Here is a 13,194-nt window from a genome sequence, read left to right on the forward strand (position 1 = left end):
CTTGAGATGCAAATCTATCTCATTCATATTTATTGTGGATATCCTAACATCCTGACCTGCCTGTGGCTCTCGAGGACTGGAATTGCCTACTCCTGGTCTAGAATATTTTACCTATCTACACTTCTCCCTCCGTATTCGCTGTGATAGGGGATTAACAGAACCGCAAATACAGAAAAACCGCAAATAACTTTTTCATATGTTATTCACTGTTTTCTATTAAAAACCATCGTGAATATGGTGAAACCGTGAATAACATGGTGGGAGACCTGGCCTGTTCCTGAAGGAGAGGCAAAACACGGTGAAGAAAGTGCTGGGAATCGGCGATTTTCTCTGTAAATGCTTGGAATCAGTGATTTCTCTATGCAAGCTGAAGTAATTGAGGGGGGAGGAGCCAGAAAGCTAAAAACCACGAATAATCGAAACCACGAATGCTGAAACCGTGAATACGGAGGGAGATGTGTACTGGAAAAGAGTTTACCAGGGTAAGTACATAATCTCTTTTTATCAAATTGATTTTTAACAAGATTTATGTTGTCAGTATAAAAGCTGAGATGTAGAAATTATTGGTTATATTTAAGAAGCTATCTTTTGTGTCATTTGAGGTAGTAGTATAAAAGCTCCTGGTTTCTTGCAGCAGCTCACAATTAGACAACACAAATGTTAGCACATCTTTATGTATTTGAATATATATTGTACATGTTATTTTAGTGGACATAAATTTTTAAAACAAAATCTTTGTATGTATGGATTGAGTTTGCAATTCAGTAAAAAGTTAATGAATAAAGAAAACTTAATCTTGTTTTGTATCAGAATTGTATCCATTTTTAATTACTTTCATTTTTTTCCTCTTCCATTTCCTTTATTACCGCTTTTTCATCTCTTCAAAAATGGTTCTGCTTTCCCAATCTCTTCTGTTCCTCAATTTTGTTTCAATGTTTTATTTTGTTGAAGTGCAGCAACAAGAAACAAATAAACATATCCAATTTGATATAACATGTTACATATAGCAGATTAAATGTTATATTTTTGCTTTTTAAAGGAAACCAGAAATTAGCAATTCTTGTACAATCCCACTGTATTCCTGAACTAGTAGGTTATCTTCCTATGGTTGCCAGAAAACTTGTAGGGAGCTCATTATACAGAGTTTTGAGCCTCCTCCTCCTTACCTCAGGACTGCCTTCCAGGGCCCAGATGCACTAAAGCCAGCGATTGTTGCTAAACCTGTTTTAACAGCTTTAGCAACTATTGCGTTTGCCAACCGATGCAGAAAACACCTCACCAACTGGTTTTCTGCACGATCACTCATTCCCCGATCCAACCATGCAAATAAGCTGATTAATATTAAAATGTCATGTAAGCTAGTAGAGCGATTCATGCTCTAACAAGGCTTCCCGATGCCCATTAAAAAAAAAAAAAAGGTTTCCTGCCCCAAACTGTTGAGTGGCAGGAGGCTTCTTTTGAGGCTTCTCCTGCCTCTCAGCTGCCCAGGTTTCCCCTGCCAGCTCTGCGCTTCTGTGAGATTCGCTCTCGCAGCACTCGTCGGACAGCAATCAAAGATTACAATGAACATCCGTGTGAATCATTTGCATGCAAACATTTTGCTGCATCAATAACTCTTTCTGAATCAGCCAAAAAATCAGATTGGTGCAGACCCACACGGTCTTACTGATCCTGTTAGTGTATCTAGGCCCAAGAATCCAATTATTTTTCCTAGAAGCCAGAGTGTAGGAGCTTGTCATTTCTGCTTGTGTTTATTTTTCTTTAACTTAAGTATTTTCCTGAGCTATTTTCTTTTGAAAATTGTTGATGGCCATCTTGGATTTTTCATAATTGGAATTTAAAGTTATTTTTTGTCTTTTTGAGCTTCGTTTTTGCAAGAAAACCACTCAAAAGGGGTCCCCAATGCAGGATACTTCAGATTCATGCCTTATTTGTGGTGAATGACTATCCAGAGGGCAGCCATATTTCACATGCGCTGTGGCGTGAGAGTGGGGTGAAAATTCAGCAGCCCAATTACCCTCAACCTTTGAAGGGGGGTCCTGCTCTGATTCTGGCTGGTGAAACCTGAAAAAAGTCGACCGCAGACCCTGAGGATGGCACAGTGATTGTGCCTGGTTCTCCCATGGTGGTAAAAGCTGGTGTGCCGGCAGTTGTCTTGGTCAACCAAGACACCCTGATCATGCTCTCTTATGAGTAACGAGACACCGCAGACAGCCTCTTTCCTGATCATCTGGATATAGTCAAGATGCTTACAGACATTTGTGAGGTACCTGGGAGCCCCTTAAAATGTGCTAGAGCCGTGACTTGGCACTATCCGATGGCAGATGCCTTTAACCATTGTTTTGTGTCTCCGAAAGTTGATTCCTTGGTGGCACAGTTTACTAAACGCACATCTCTCCCCAGTGATGGAGGGTGGTGCTGAAAGATTTTCAGGATTAGAGTGTGAGTTTTATGCATCTTTGATTTGGTGGCTGCTGGGCTGAAGGCTGCAACGGCCTCTTCATTTGTGGACAGGCCATGTCGTTCTAAGCTCTGCCACAATCCGGATACTATAGTGATCCTGTATTTTGCCTTTATGATCTCAGGGGTGGACTACATGGCAGATGCCCTGTACAACATGTTCAAAGTCTTTGGCAAACTGACAGCTTATTCAGTTTTGGCATGGAACATGTTGTGGATCTGGCAGTGGTCCAGTGATTTGTCCTCGAAGGCCACTCTAAGCCAATTCTCTTTTAAGGGGCAACTGCTATTTGGCCAGGGTCTGAATGACCTCATGGTGAGTGTGCAGGAGCGCAAGCCCAAATCCTTGCCGGATAGGAGATAGCAGAACTACTGCAGCAAATATGCAATCTATCCCTGAAAACAGGCGTGATCCCGGAGGATTGGAAGACTGCCAACATCATGCCCATCTTTAAAAAGGGATCAAGAGGTGACCCGGGAAACTACAGACCAGTGAGTCTGACCTCGGTTCCCGGAAAAATGGCGGAAGCACTGATAAAAGAAAGCATCGATGATCACTTGGAAAGAAACAAACTTCTTATAACCAGCCAACATGGTTTCTGCAGGGGGAGATCGTACCTAACCAACTTACTACACTTCTTCGAAGGAATTAACAAACAGATGGACAGAGGTGACCCCATAGACATCATATACCTTGATTTCCAAAAAGCCTTTGACAAGGTGCCCCATGAACGATTACTCCGGAAACTGAAGAACCATGGGGTGGACGGAGACGTACATAGATGGATCAGAAACTGGTTGGCAGGTAGGAAACAAAGGGTAGGGTTGAAGGGACACTACTCTGACTGGAGGAGGGTCACGAGTGGTGTTCCGCAGGGCTCGGTGCTCGGGCCGCTGTTATTTAATATATTCATAAATGATCTAGAAACAGGGACGAAGTGTGAGATAATAAAATTTGCAGATGACACCAAACTATTTAGGGAAGCTCGGACTAAAGAGGACTGTGAGGAATTGCAAAGGGACTTGAACAAATTAGGAGAATGGGCGACAAAATGGCAAATGAAGTTCAACGTTGAGAAATGTAAAGTATTGCATGTGGGAAGCAGAAACCCGAGGTACAACTATACGATGGGAGGAATGTCATTGAATGAGAGTACCCAAGAGAGGGACTTGGGGGTAATGGTGGACAGGTCAATGAAGCCGACTGCACAGTGCGCAGCGGCCGCTAAGAGAGCGAATAGAATGCTAGGTATAATCAAGAAGGGTATTACAGCCAGGACGAAAGAAGTTATCCTGCCGCTGTATCGGGCGATGGTGCGCCCACACCTGGAATACTGTGTCTAGTTTTGGTCGCCATACCTTAAGAAGGATATGGCGTTACTCGAGAGAGTTCAGAGAAGAGCGACACGTCTGATAAAAGGGATGGAAAACCTTTCATACGCTGAGAGATTGGAGAAACTGGGTCTCTTTTCCCTGGAGAAGAGGAGACTTAGAGGGGATATGATAGAGACTTATAAGATCATGAGGGGCATAGAGAGAGTAGAGAGGGATAGATTCTTCAAAGTTTCAAAAAATAAAAGAACAAGAGGCCATTCGGAAAAGTTGAAAGGGGACAGATTCAGTACAAATGCCAGGAAGTTCTTCTTTACCCAACGTGTGGTGGACACTTGGAATGCGCTTCCAGAGGACGTTATAGGGCAGAATACAGTACTGGGATTTAAGAGAGGATTGGACATTTTTCTGCTGGAAAAGGGAATAGAAGGGTATAAATAGAGGATTACTGCTCAGGTCCTGGACCTATTGGGCCGCCGCGTGAGCGAACTGCTGGGCAAGATGGACCTCAGGTCTGACCCAGCAGAGGCATTGCTTATGTTCTTATATTATAGCAGGCCCCAACTCTCCAGGGGGTTGGGGGCACCCTAGCTTTCATCCCTTTAGACTTTCCCATCGGTACTTTGGCGGCTTCTCTGGGCAGCGATTTTTGCAGTCTGCAAAGCAGAGGTTTAGTAGTTCCTGGTGATATCCATCAACGGGGTGCCATCTAGCAGTGACCTCTGCGGAATCGGGGTGGTGGTGGTGGGGATGATTTTCTGCCTTTTGAACAGAATGGCAGGCCATCACTTCAGACCATTAGGTCCTGGAGGATTTTTTAGGGCGGCTAGAAGCTCAGGTTTCATCACCCCTTGGCAGATTATTTTCTGGATTCCCCCGAAGGGAGACCAGAAAAGTGGCTTAAATGGAAGTCACTGTCCACAGACATTGTGGTCATAGAGCCTGTCCCAGAGCTCAACTTGGGATCCAGAAGATACTCAATATACTTCATTGTGCCAAAGAGAGGCTCCGATGACTGGAGACTGATTCTGGACCTCAAAACAGTCAATGCAGCACTGAGTGCCTCAGTTTTGGATGGAGACTACGTTCAGTGCTCACCCTGGTTGCGCCAGGGGAGTTCTTGGCTTCCCTGGATCTGACAAAGGCATATATCCACGTTTCCATCTTTCCAGAACACAGAAAGTACCTAAGATTCCACATTCTGCAGCAGCACTATGTTTGTGACACTGCCCTTCAGGTTGGCGATGGTGCCCAGAACCCTTCACTAAGGTAATGGCGGTGGTGGCAGCTCTCATCTGCGCTCCTTAGGAGTCCTAGAACACCTGTATCTGGATGACTGGCTGATCAGGACCCCAACAGATTCTGAGGGGCATCGGGTTATTCGCAAAGTCGTTCAGCTGCTTCAATGGCTGGGTTGGGTGATCAACTTCAGGAAGAGCTACCTTGAGTCAACGCAAGACTTGGAATACTTGTAAGTTTGCTCCCACATGGGTCAGAACAAGGTGTTCATGCCTGAGACGTGTCAGGAGAAGCTGACCAGTTGATCAGGGGCTTTCTGGACACTCTGGTCCCTATGGCCTGGCAATATTTCCAGGTGGCAACAATCAATGTGGTCCCTTGGGCCAGGGTGCATTTGCACCCATTGCAGGATGCTCTTGATTTTGCACTGGAGTCTGCAGAGGAATCCTTTGCATTCCTCACTACCTTGGACGTCAGTGGCTCGGAGTAGTCTAGCCTGGTGCCTGAGTCCTCTTTTGCTGTCCAAGGGTCTCTTAAGGATGGCTGTATCTGGCTTCCAGAGCCATGCCAGCAGAAGCTCTGGGAACAAATTTTGAACATTTTGATGATGCCAGCTCCCTACAGATTGGCATTATCTCCAGATTCTGGGGTCGATGGTGACGACCGTAGATGTAGTCACTTCGTTGAGGGTACATATTTATCCCCTGCAGATTTCCTGCTGTCCTGCTGGTCTCCACAGTCAGATTTGTTACAGCAACTGCTTCCTTGGATAGCGGAATCACAGAAGGTGATACTCTGCTGAGCTCATTTAACACGCCCTATCTCCCAGCACGAACAACCTCCTGATAATCAGGGATGTGAGCTAGTTACCAGACGAACGAACTTCAGCTCCAGAAATGAAAGGCAGGCTGGCTCCACAGGGACCAAATGGTTGCCCTATGAGCTGCAGACTACTGCAGTGAGAGTCTGCATCCTCTAAGAGGCAGAGCTGTCCCAGAATAACTAGAATCCTCCAGGCACTGATCCTTCAAAAAAATAGAGAAATAACCCCCAAAACAACAAAGTTGTCAGTTTTCAGTGCAGTATGGGAAACAGGAGAAGCAAAGGATTCCCCCTTCTCTTGAACTGATTGTAGAAGGATGTCAATCACATCTTTCAGTTCCACCTCCTTCCCCAGTGTACTATTCTGCCACCACCTTCAGTTTTTCCTTCCACTTCCACTAGTAGAAGGAAAAACTGAAGATGGGCCGCATCGAGGTGGAAGAAGATATCTTCTTTTTCAAGGGTCCCGCGGCAACAAGGGGGCATCTGTGGAAAATCAGGGGCGGGAAACTGCACGGGGACACCAGGAAATTCTTTTTTCACTGAAAGGGTGGTTGATCGCTGGAATAGTCTTCCACTTCAGGTTATTGAGGCCAGCAGCGTGCCTGATTTTAAGGCCAAATGGGATAGACACGTGGGATCTATTCACAGAGAAAGGTAGGGGAGGGTCATTGGGGTGGGCAGACTAGATGGGCCGTGGCCCTTATCTGCCGTCTGTTTCTATGGTGGCAGAATAGTACACTGGGGAAGGAGGTGGAACTGAAAGATGCGATTGACATCCTTCTACAATCAGTTCAAGAGAAGGGGAAATTAGCCTACTGTCCAGAATCCTTTGCCCTTTGCTTCTCCTGTTTTCCATACCTCACTGAAAACTAACTTGTTTGAGAGAGTCTTTTCATTAAACTGATTTCCTTGATTGATGAGAGCACATAGAGGCACAGTTTTGGAGCAACAGGATGTGTATCTTTGAATGACTAGTTCTTTTCTTTATAACTGGAGTTTTAATTATTTTATATTTTTGTTTTATTGTGTACTACCTTGACTTGTACTTCAAAAAAGGTGGTATATTAAATTTAATAAACAACAAACCTTAATCATATCCCCCCTCAGCCATCTCTTATCCAAGCTGAAGCCCTTGCCTCTTTTGCCTTTTCTCATATGAGAGGTGTTCATCCCTTTTATCATTTTGGTTGCTCTTCTTTAAACATTTTCTAATTCTGCTATATCTTTTTTGAGCTAGGGCGACCAGAATTGAATGCAGTATTCAAGGTGAGGTCTCATCATGAAGAGATATAAAGGCATTATAATATTCTTGGTCTTATTTACCATCCCTTTCCTAGTAATTCCTTGCATCCTGTTTGCTTTTTTGTTCACCATTGCACACTGGGTGAAATATTTCAGCGTATTGTCTAAGACACCTACCCCCTCTTTTATGAAACTGTGATAGCAGTTTCTAGCGCGGGGAGCAGTGCTGAATAGCCCGCGCTGCTCCTGATGCTCATAGGAACTCAATGAGCGTCATGAGCAGTGCGGGCCATTCAGTGCGGCTTCCCACATTAGAAACTGCTATTGCAGTTTCGTAAAAGGAGGCCCTAGTTACTGTGTTACTAAGTTAGATCTTTTTCTTGAGTCCTGACTCCTAGCATCCGGTAACTATGTCTTGGATTATTCTTCTTAATATGCATCACTTTGCATTTCTCCATATTACATTTCATATACCATTTGAATGCCCAGTTTTCCAATTTCCTAAGATCTTGCCATTTTTCACAGTGTGCTTGTGTTTTAACCATTTTGAATAGTTTTGTATCATCTGTGAATTTGATCCTTGTTCTGATTTCCAGATCATTTATAAATGTTAAATAGCATTGGTCCCTCACGCCACTATTCACCCTCCTTCATTGAGAAAATTGGCCATTTAACTCTCCCTTCTATTTTTTTTCCATTAACCAGTTTCTAATATTTGACAGAACATTGACTCGGGAGTCTCTCATAAGGAACTTTTTCTCAGGAGTCTCTCATAAGGAACTTTATCAAAAGCTTTCTGGAAATTTAGATAAATTACATCAAACAGCTCACTTTTATCCACATGTTTATTAATGCCTTCAAATTAATGAAGGAAATTGGTGAGACAAGATATCCCTTGGCTGAACCCATGCTAACTGTTCCATTAGGATGATAAGGAAGGTAAAATTTGTTCTTCCCTGCTAATTTCCTTTCATTGAGTCCTGCTGTTCCAGTGCAAGACCTGTCTAGATAGACTAAAGATGTATTTCTTCCTAAGGGTCTCTACTATTCTGAGTTATTTCTCAAAGTCCCCTCTGAGGCTGTGAATTCTAAATCCTGATAGCTTTGGAATCTGCATGTTAAGGACATAGTCTCAAATTACCGTATTTTCTCGCATATAACGCGCGCGTTATACGTGGTTTTTACATACCGCGCATACCCTTGCGTGTTATACGCGTGAGCGCGTTGTACAAAATTTTTTTTACATAGTCCCCCCCCCGACGTCCGATTCACCCCACCCCCGCAGGACCGCTCGCACCCCCACCCCGAAGGACCGCTCGCCCGCACCCCCACCCCGAAGGACCGCACGCACTCCCACCCGCACCCCTCCCCTGAAGGACCGCTCGCACCCCCACAGCCTCCCGACCCCCCCCCCATCATGTAGAAGCTCCTACCGGTGTCCTGCTGCTTCCTCTTGGCGGTCCCGACACCCGACACGATCGGGGCAAGAGGGAACTCAAGCCCTCTTGCCCCAGCCAACCGCGGCACCCCCGACACGATCGGGGCAAGAGGGAGCTCAAGCCCTCTTGCCCCAGCCAACCGCGGCACCCCCGACACATCGGGGCAAGAGGGAGCTCAAGCCCTCTTGCCCCCCCGACTCCCCGACACGATCGGGGCAAAAGGGAGCCCAAGCCCTCTTGCCCCGCCGGGGACCCCCCCCCCGCTAGTTGTTCGGGCCAGGAGGGAGCCCAAACCCTTCTGGCCACGGCGACCCCCTACCCCCACCCCGCACTACATTACGGGCAGGAGGGATCCCAGGCCCTCCTGCCCTCGACGCAAACCCCCCTCCCCCCAACGACCGCCCCCCCAAGAACCTCCGACCGCCCCCCCCAGCCGACCCGTGACCCCCCTGGCCGACCCCCACTACACCCCCCATCCCCCTTCCCCGTACCTTTGTGTAGTTGGCCGGACAGACGGGAGTTAAACTCGCCTGTCCGGCAGGCAGCCAACAACGGAATGAGGCCGGATTGGCCCATCTGTCCCAAAGCTCCGCCTACTGGTGGGGCCTAAGGCGCCTGGGCCAATCAGAATAGGCCCGGGAGCCTTAGGTCCCACCTGGGGGCGGGGCCTGAGGCACATGGGCCCAACCCGACCATGTGCCCAATGCCCCGCCCCCAGGAGGGACCTAAGGCTCCCGGGCTTATTCTGATTGGCCCAGGCGCCTTAGGCCCCACCAGTAGGCGGAGCTTTGGGACGGATGGGCCAATCCGGCCTCATTCCGTCGTTGGCTGCCTGCCGGACAGGCGGGTTTGGCTCCCGTCTGTCCGGCCAACTACACAAAGGTAAGGGGAAGGGGGGTGGGGGTGTCGTGGGGGTCGGCCAGGGGGGTCGCGGGTCGGCTGGGGGGGCGGTCGGGGGTTCTTGGGGGGGGGGGCGTTGGAGGGTGGGGGGTTTGCGTCGAGGGCAGGAGGGCCTGGGATCCCTCCTGCCCATAATGTAGTGCGGGGTAGGGGGTCGCCGTGGCCAGGAGGGTTTGGGCTCCCTCCTGGCCCGAACAACTAGCGGGGGGGGGGGGATTGCCAGGGCCAGGAGGACTTGAGCTCCCTCCTGGCCCGATATTGTCGGGGAGTTGGGGAGTCGGCGGGGCAAGAGGGCTTGGGCTCCCTTTTGCCCCGATCGTGTCGGGGAATCGGGGGGGCAAGAGGACTTGAGCTCCCTCTTGCCCCGATCGTGTCGGGGGTGCCGCGGTTGGCTGGGGCAAGAGGGCTTGAGCTCCCTCTTGCCCCGATCGTGTCGGGTGTCGGGACCGCCAAGAGGAAGCATCAGGACACCGGTAGGAGCTTCTACATGATGGGAGGGTCGGGAGGCTGTGGGGGTGCGAGCGGTCCTTCAGGGTGGGGGTGCGGGTGGGAGTGCATGCGAGTGGTCCTTCGGGGTGGGGGTGCGAGCGGTCCTGCGGGGGGGGGGGGGGGAATCGGACGTCGGGGGGGGGATCATGCTTTCAGGGTGGGGACAGGACTTCAAGGGGGAGAGGAGAATCGGGGCGGGCGAAAGGAGAGTCGGGGTGGCCAGAGGAGTGTCGGGGCGGGCGAAAGGAGAGTCGGGCAGCATGCGCGGTATACGGGTGTGCGTGGTATATAAAAATTTCTGTACATAAATTTGTGTTTTTCACGTGCTATACCCGTGTGCGCGTTTTACACGGGTGCGCGCTATTTACGTGAAAATACGGTATGTGGTTCCACAGGATCAGTTTATATTATTGCTCCATCATGTTGATCTGTCATGTTTCTCTATAATATAGATCTTGTCAGCTTTTTGATTTTTCAGCAAATGATACTACGTAATAGTTCGTCCACTATTGTGTTATAATTTTATGTTGTTACATGAAGTTAATTTATAATGGTATTTAAAATGTTCCAGATTTTCTTTGTTAATAGTATACTGTAATTGTAAGTTCCAGAGCAGCACAATGGCTTATGTCAGTGATGACATCACTGAACTGTCAGAATTTTCTGCCTCCATTTGCTGGTACAGGGATCCATCTGCTGGTACAGCCCAATCTGGACTGGTCTGGCAGGACTTAAAGAAAGGAAATTAGCAGATAAAGAAAAATTTCATCATTGCTGATGTGTCTTTGGACGGTGTCCAGCAGCTGTTAAATAGATCCTAAAACATGAATATGCAATAAATCTATGCAATTTTATGTAGTTTATAGACCATTACGTATATTGTTTGGAATAATTTTTAATACTTTGCCAACCTAAACTGCCTTGCTTAGTCTGAATAATTTGCTTTTAAGGGATGACTTAATCCAGTATTAAGTTAAAAATGTTAACTCATGGTTAATTTTGAAAGCAAAGTTTTTATTGAATTTAATCTTAGGTTAGTAAAATGAATATCAAATTCTCAAGTTCTATGTACTGCTACTTAGTTTGATCCTAGGATTTGGATTGATATGACTAGTTTTAGTATTATTTTCTGTAGCCAGACTTAAGGTGCATTATAGATAAAACTAGAATTGCTTTCCAGGCTGAAATAAAAGAATAAAACTGAAATGCAGTTCACAAGTTAATCTTAATCAGTAATTCAAATATTTTATCTAGATACAGAACAAGATGGGGAAGAAATCAGTCTTGGAGACCTTGAAGAAAATTTGACTCCTCTGCTGGTTGATGTAAGAAACAATTTCCAGTGTACATTTTGATGACAGTATCCTAGCTATCTATGTGTAAAGACAATTCTTTGCTATCCATCAAAATGGCTAAAAGATATAAAATGCCTGGGGATGAAATAACTCTGAAGATATAACATAACAATGTAACCATAAGTTCAACGCGGTTAACAAAAGATTAAAAATAAAGATAACAGAATAGACATCCCCCCAGCCCTACTCTAAAAGCCATGCACACCAAGCACACCCAGAGCAGCAACAAACACGCCCCCCAGACACACTCTCCCCCCCCCAAGACAAGCATCCCCCTCCCCCCCACTCCTAGACAGAAGAGCGGTCAAAAAAGAAGACAGAAAAAGAAAAGGCTTTTCGGGCGCAAGTAAAAATAGGTGGAGCTTGCACAGACTTCGGGTGGAGATTTTTCACTTATGTCCTGTTCATGGATTCTTTCTGGCCTCCTGTTATTTTTTGGATAGTTGTGACTATACCAGTTGTTTTTATATATATTGTGGTATCTGATTGTATGCTCTGGCGTTGCTGTCACCTGATTGTTTGTGTGGCTTCACTGTTAATAAACATATGTTTAAAAAATAAAAAAATAAAGATAACATAAGAAATACACAAAACTATTTGGCCAGATATTTTGAGAAAAGATAGGTTTTCAGCTGGGTTCTGAAATGTTTAACAAGCTCTATGCCAGTGTTCTTCAATCTTTTTATAGCTATGGACCAGCAGAAATAAAAGAATTATTTTGTGGACCGGCATCAGTCCATAGACCAGCGGTTGAAGAACATTGGGCTAAGTCGTGGGCCAGACCCTACCCATCTCTATCCAATCTCCACCCCAGACCCCGCCCCGTAATAGTACTAATTGTAACACTATTTTTTCCATTCATGTTTCACAGATACACAATATAATCTTATTAACAACACATAATGGTTAACCACAACATTAAACTATACAAAGCACACTGACAGCAGATGTAAATTCTCAAAATTGACATAATTCAATCACTAAATTCAAAAACAAAATCATTCCCCCCCCCTACCTTTGTTGTCTCTCTCCCTCCATGCTATGCCTTACCTTCTGGCCTGCTCCCGCTTGGCCATTTCATGCCGCCCCCGGTGTTATCTTCAGGCTGGCTCCCTCTTCCTCACTGATGCAGTGCACAAAGCTGCCTTATCTGGAAGCCTTCCCTCTGATGTTGCAACGTCAGAGAGAAGGCTTCAGGCGCAGGATGCACGTAGGAGCCCTACCCATGGCTTTGTGCACTGAATCAGTGAGGAAGAGGGAGCTGGTTCAAAGATAACGCCGCATCGATTGCACCATGGACCGGCGGTTGAAGAACACTGTTTTGGGCCTGATGCACGTGCTGGCCTTGTGGACTGGCAGGAAATGTCTGTGAAGAACACCACTCTATGCAACAACGATCGAAATTCTTTATCATAGCAAGCTGCCTGAAACGCTAGTGTATGATCTAAAAATAAGACTTCATTTGACATGATGTGAAAGACTAAAGACTAGGGAAAATGGGCCAGATCAGACTGGGCATTTTGAGAAAGTCCTCCAAAATTGCTGAATGCATATGTTTGGGAGAGGGAGTTGAACTTGCAGCATAGAAGCATTGGTATACACCTGTGGTCTCAAGCTTGCGGTCCGGGGGCCATATGCGGGCCGCAAGGTACTATTTTGAGGCCCTCAGTATGTTTATCATAATCACAAATGTAAAATAAAACAGTTTCTTGATCATATGTCTCTAACTATAAATTGCAATATTATTATTAAGACTTAGCTAAAAGGAAAGATTTATAAACTATAAGGAGTTTTACCTCATGCAAAATTATCATGTCTTTAATAAGACATTAACTATTTTTTTCTGAGGCCCTCCAAGTACCTACAAATCCAAAATGTGGTCCTGCAAAGGGTTTGGGTTTGAGACCACTGGT

At 46.2% G+C, this 13,194-nt stretch overlaps 1 protein-coding gene across 5 annotated transcripts in view; it reads left to right on the forward strand.

The window, feature by feature from the left end:
• Positions 1–13,194, forward strand: part of LOC117360536 (SAP domain-containing ribonucleoprotein-like) — a 179,429-nt gene that overhangs the window by 70,171 nt on the left and 96,064 nt on the right. For all 5 annotated transcript variants that reach the window (XM_033944434.1, XM_033944435.1, XM_033944431.1 and 2 more), the window contains one exon: positions 11,181–11,251. In XM_033944434.1, the coding sequence (XP_033800325.1) occupies positions 11,181–11,251 (71 nt within the window). The remainder of the gene's footprint in view (positions 1–11,180; positions 11,252–13,194) is intronic.

The sequence above is a fragment of the Geotrypetes seraphini genome, chromosome 5 (assembly GCF_902459505.1).
Source record: "Geotrypetes seraphini chromosome 5, aGeoSer1.1, whole genome shotgun sequence".
Taxonomy (NCBI): domain Eukaryota; kingdom Metazoa; phylum Chordata; class Amphibia; order Gymnophiona; family Dermophiidae; genus Geotrypetes; species Geotrypetes seraphini.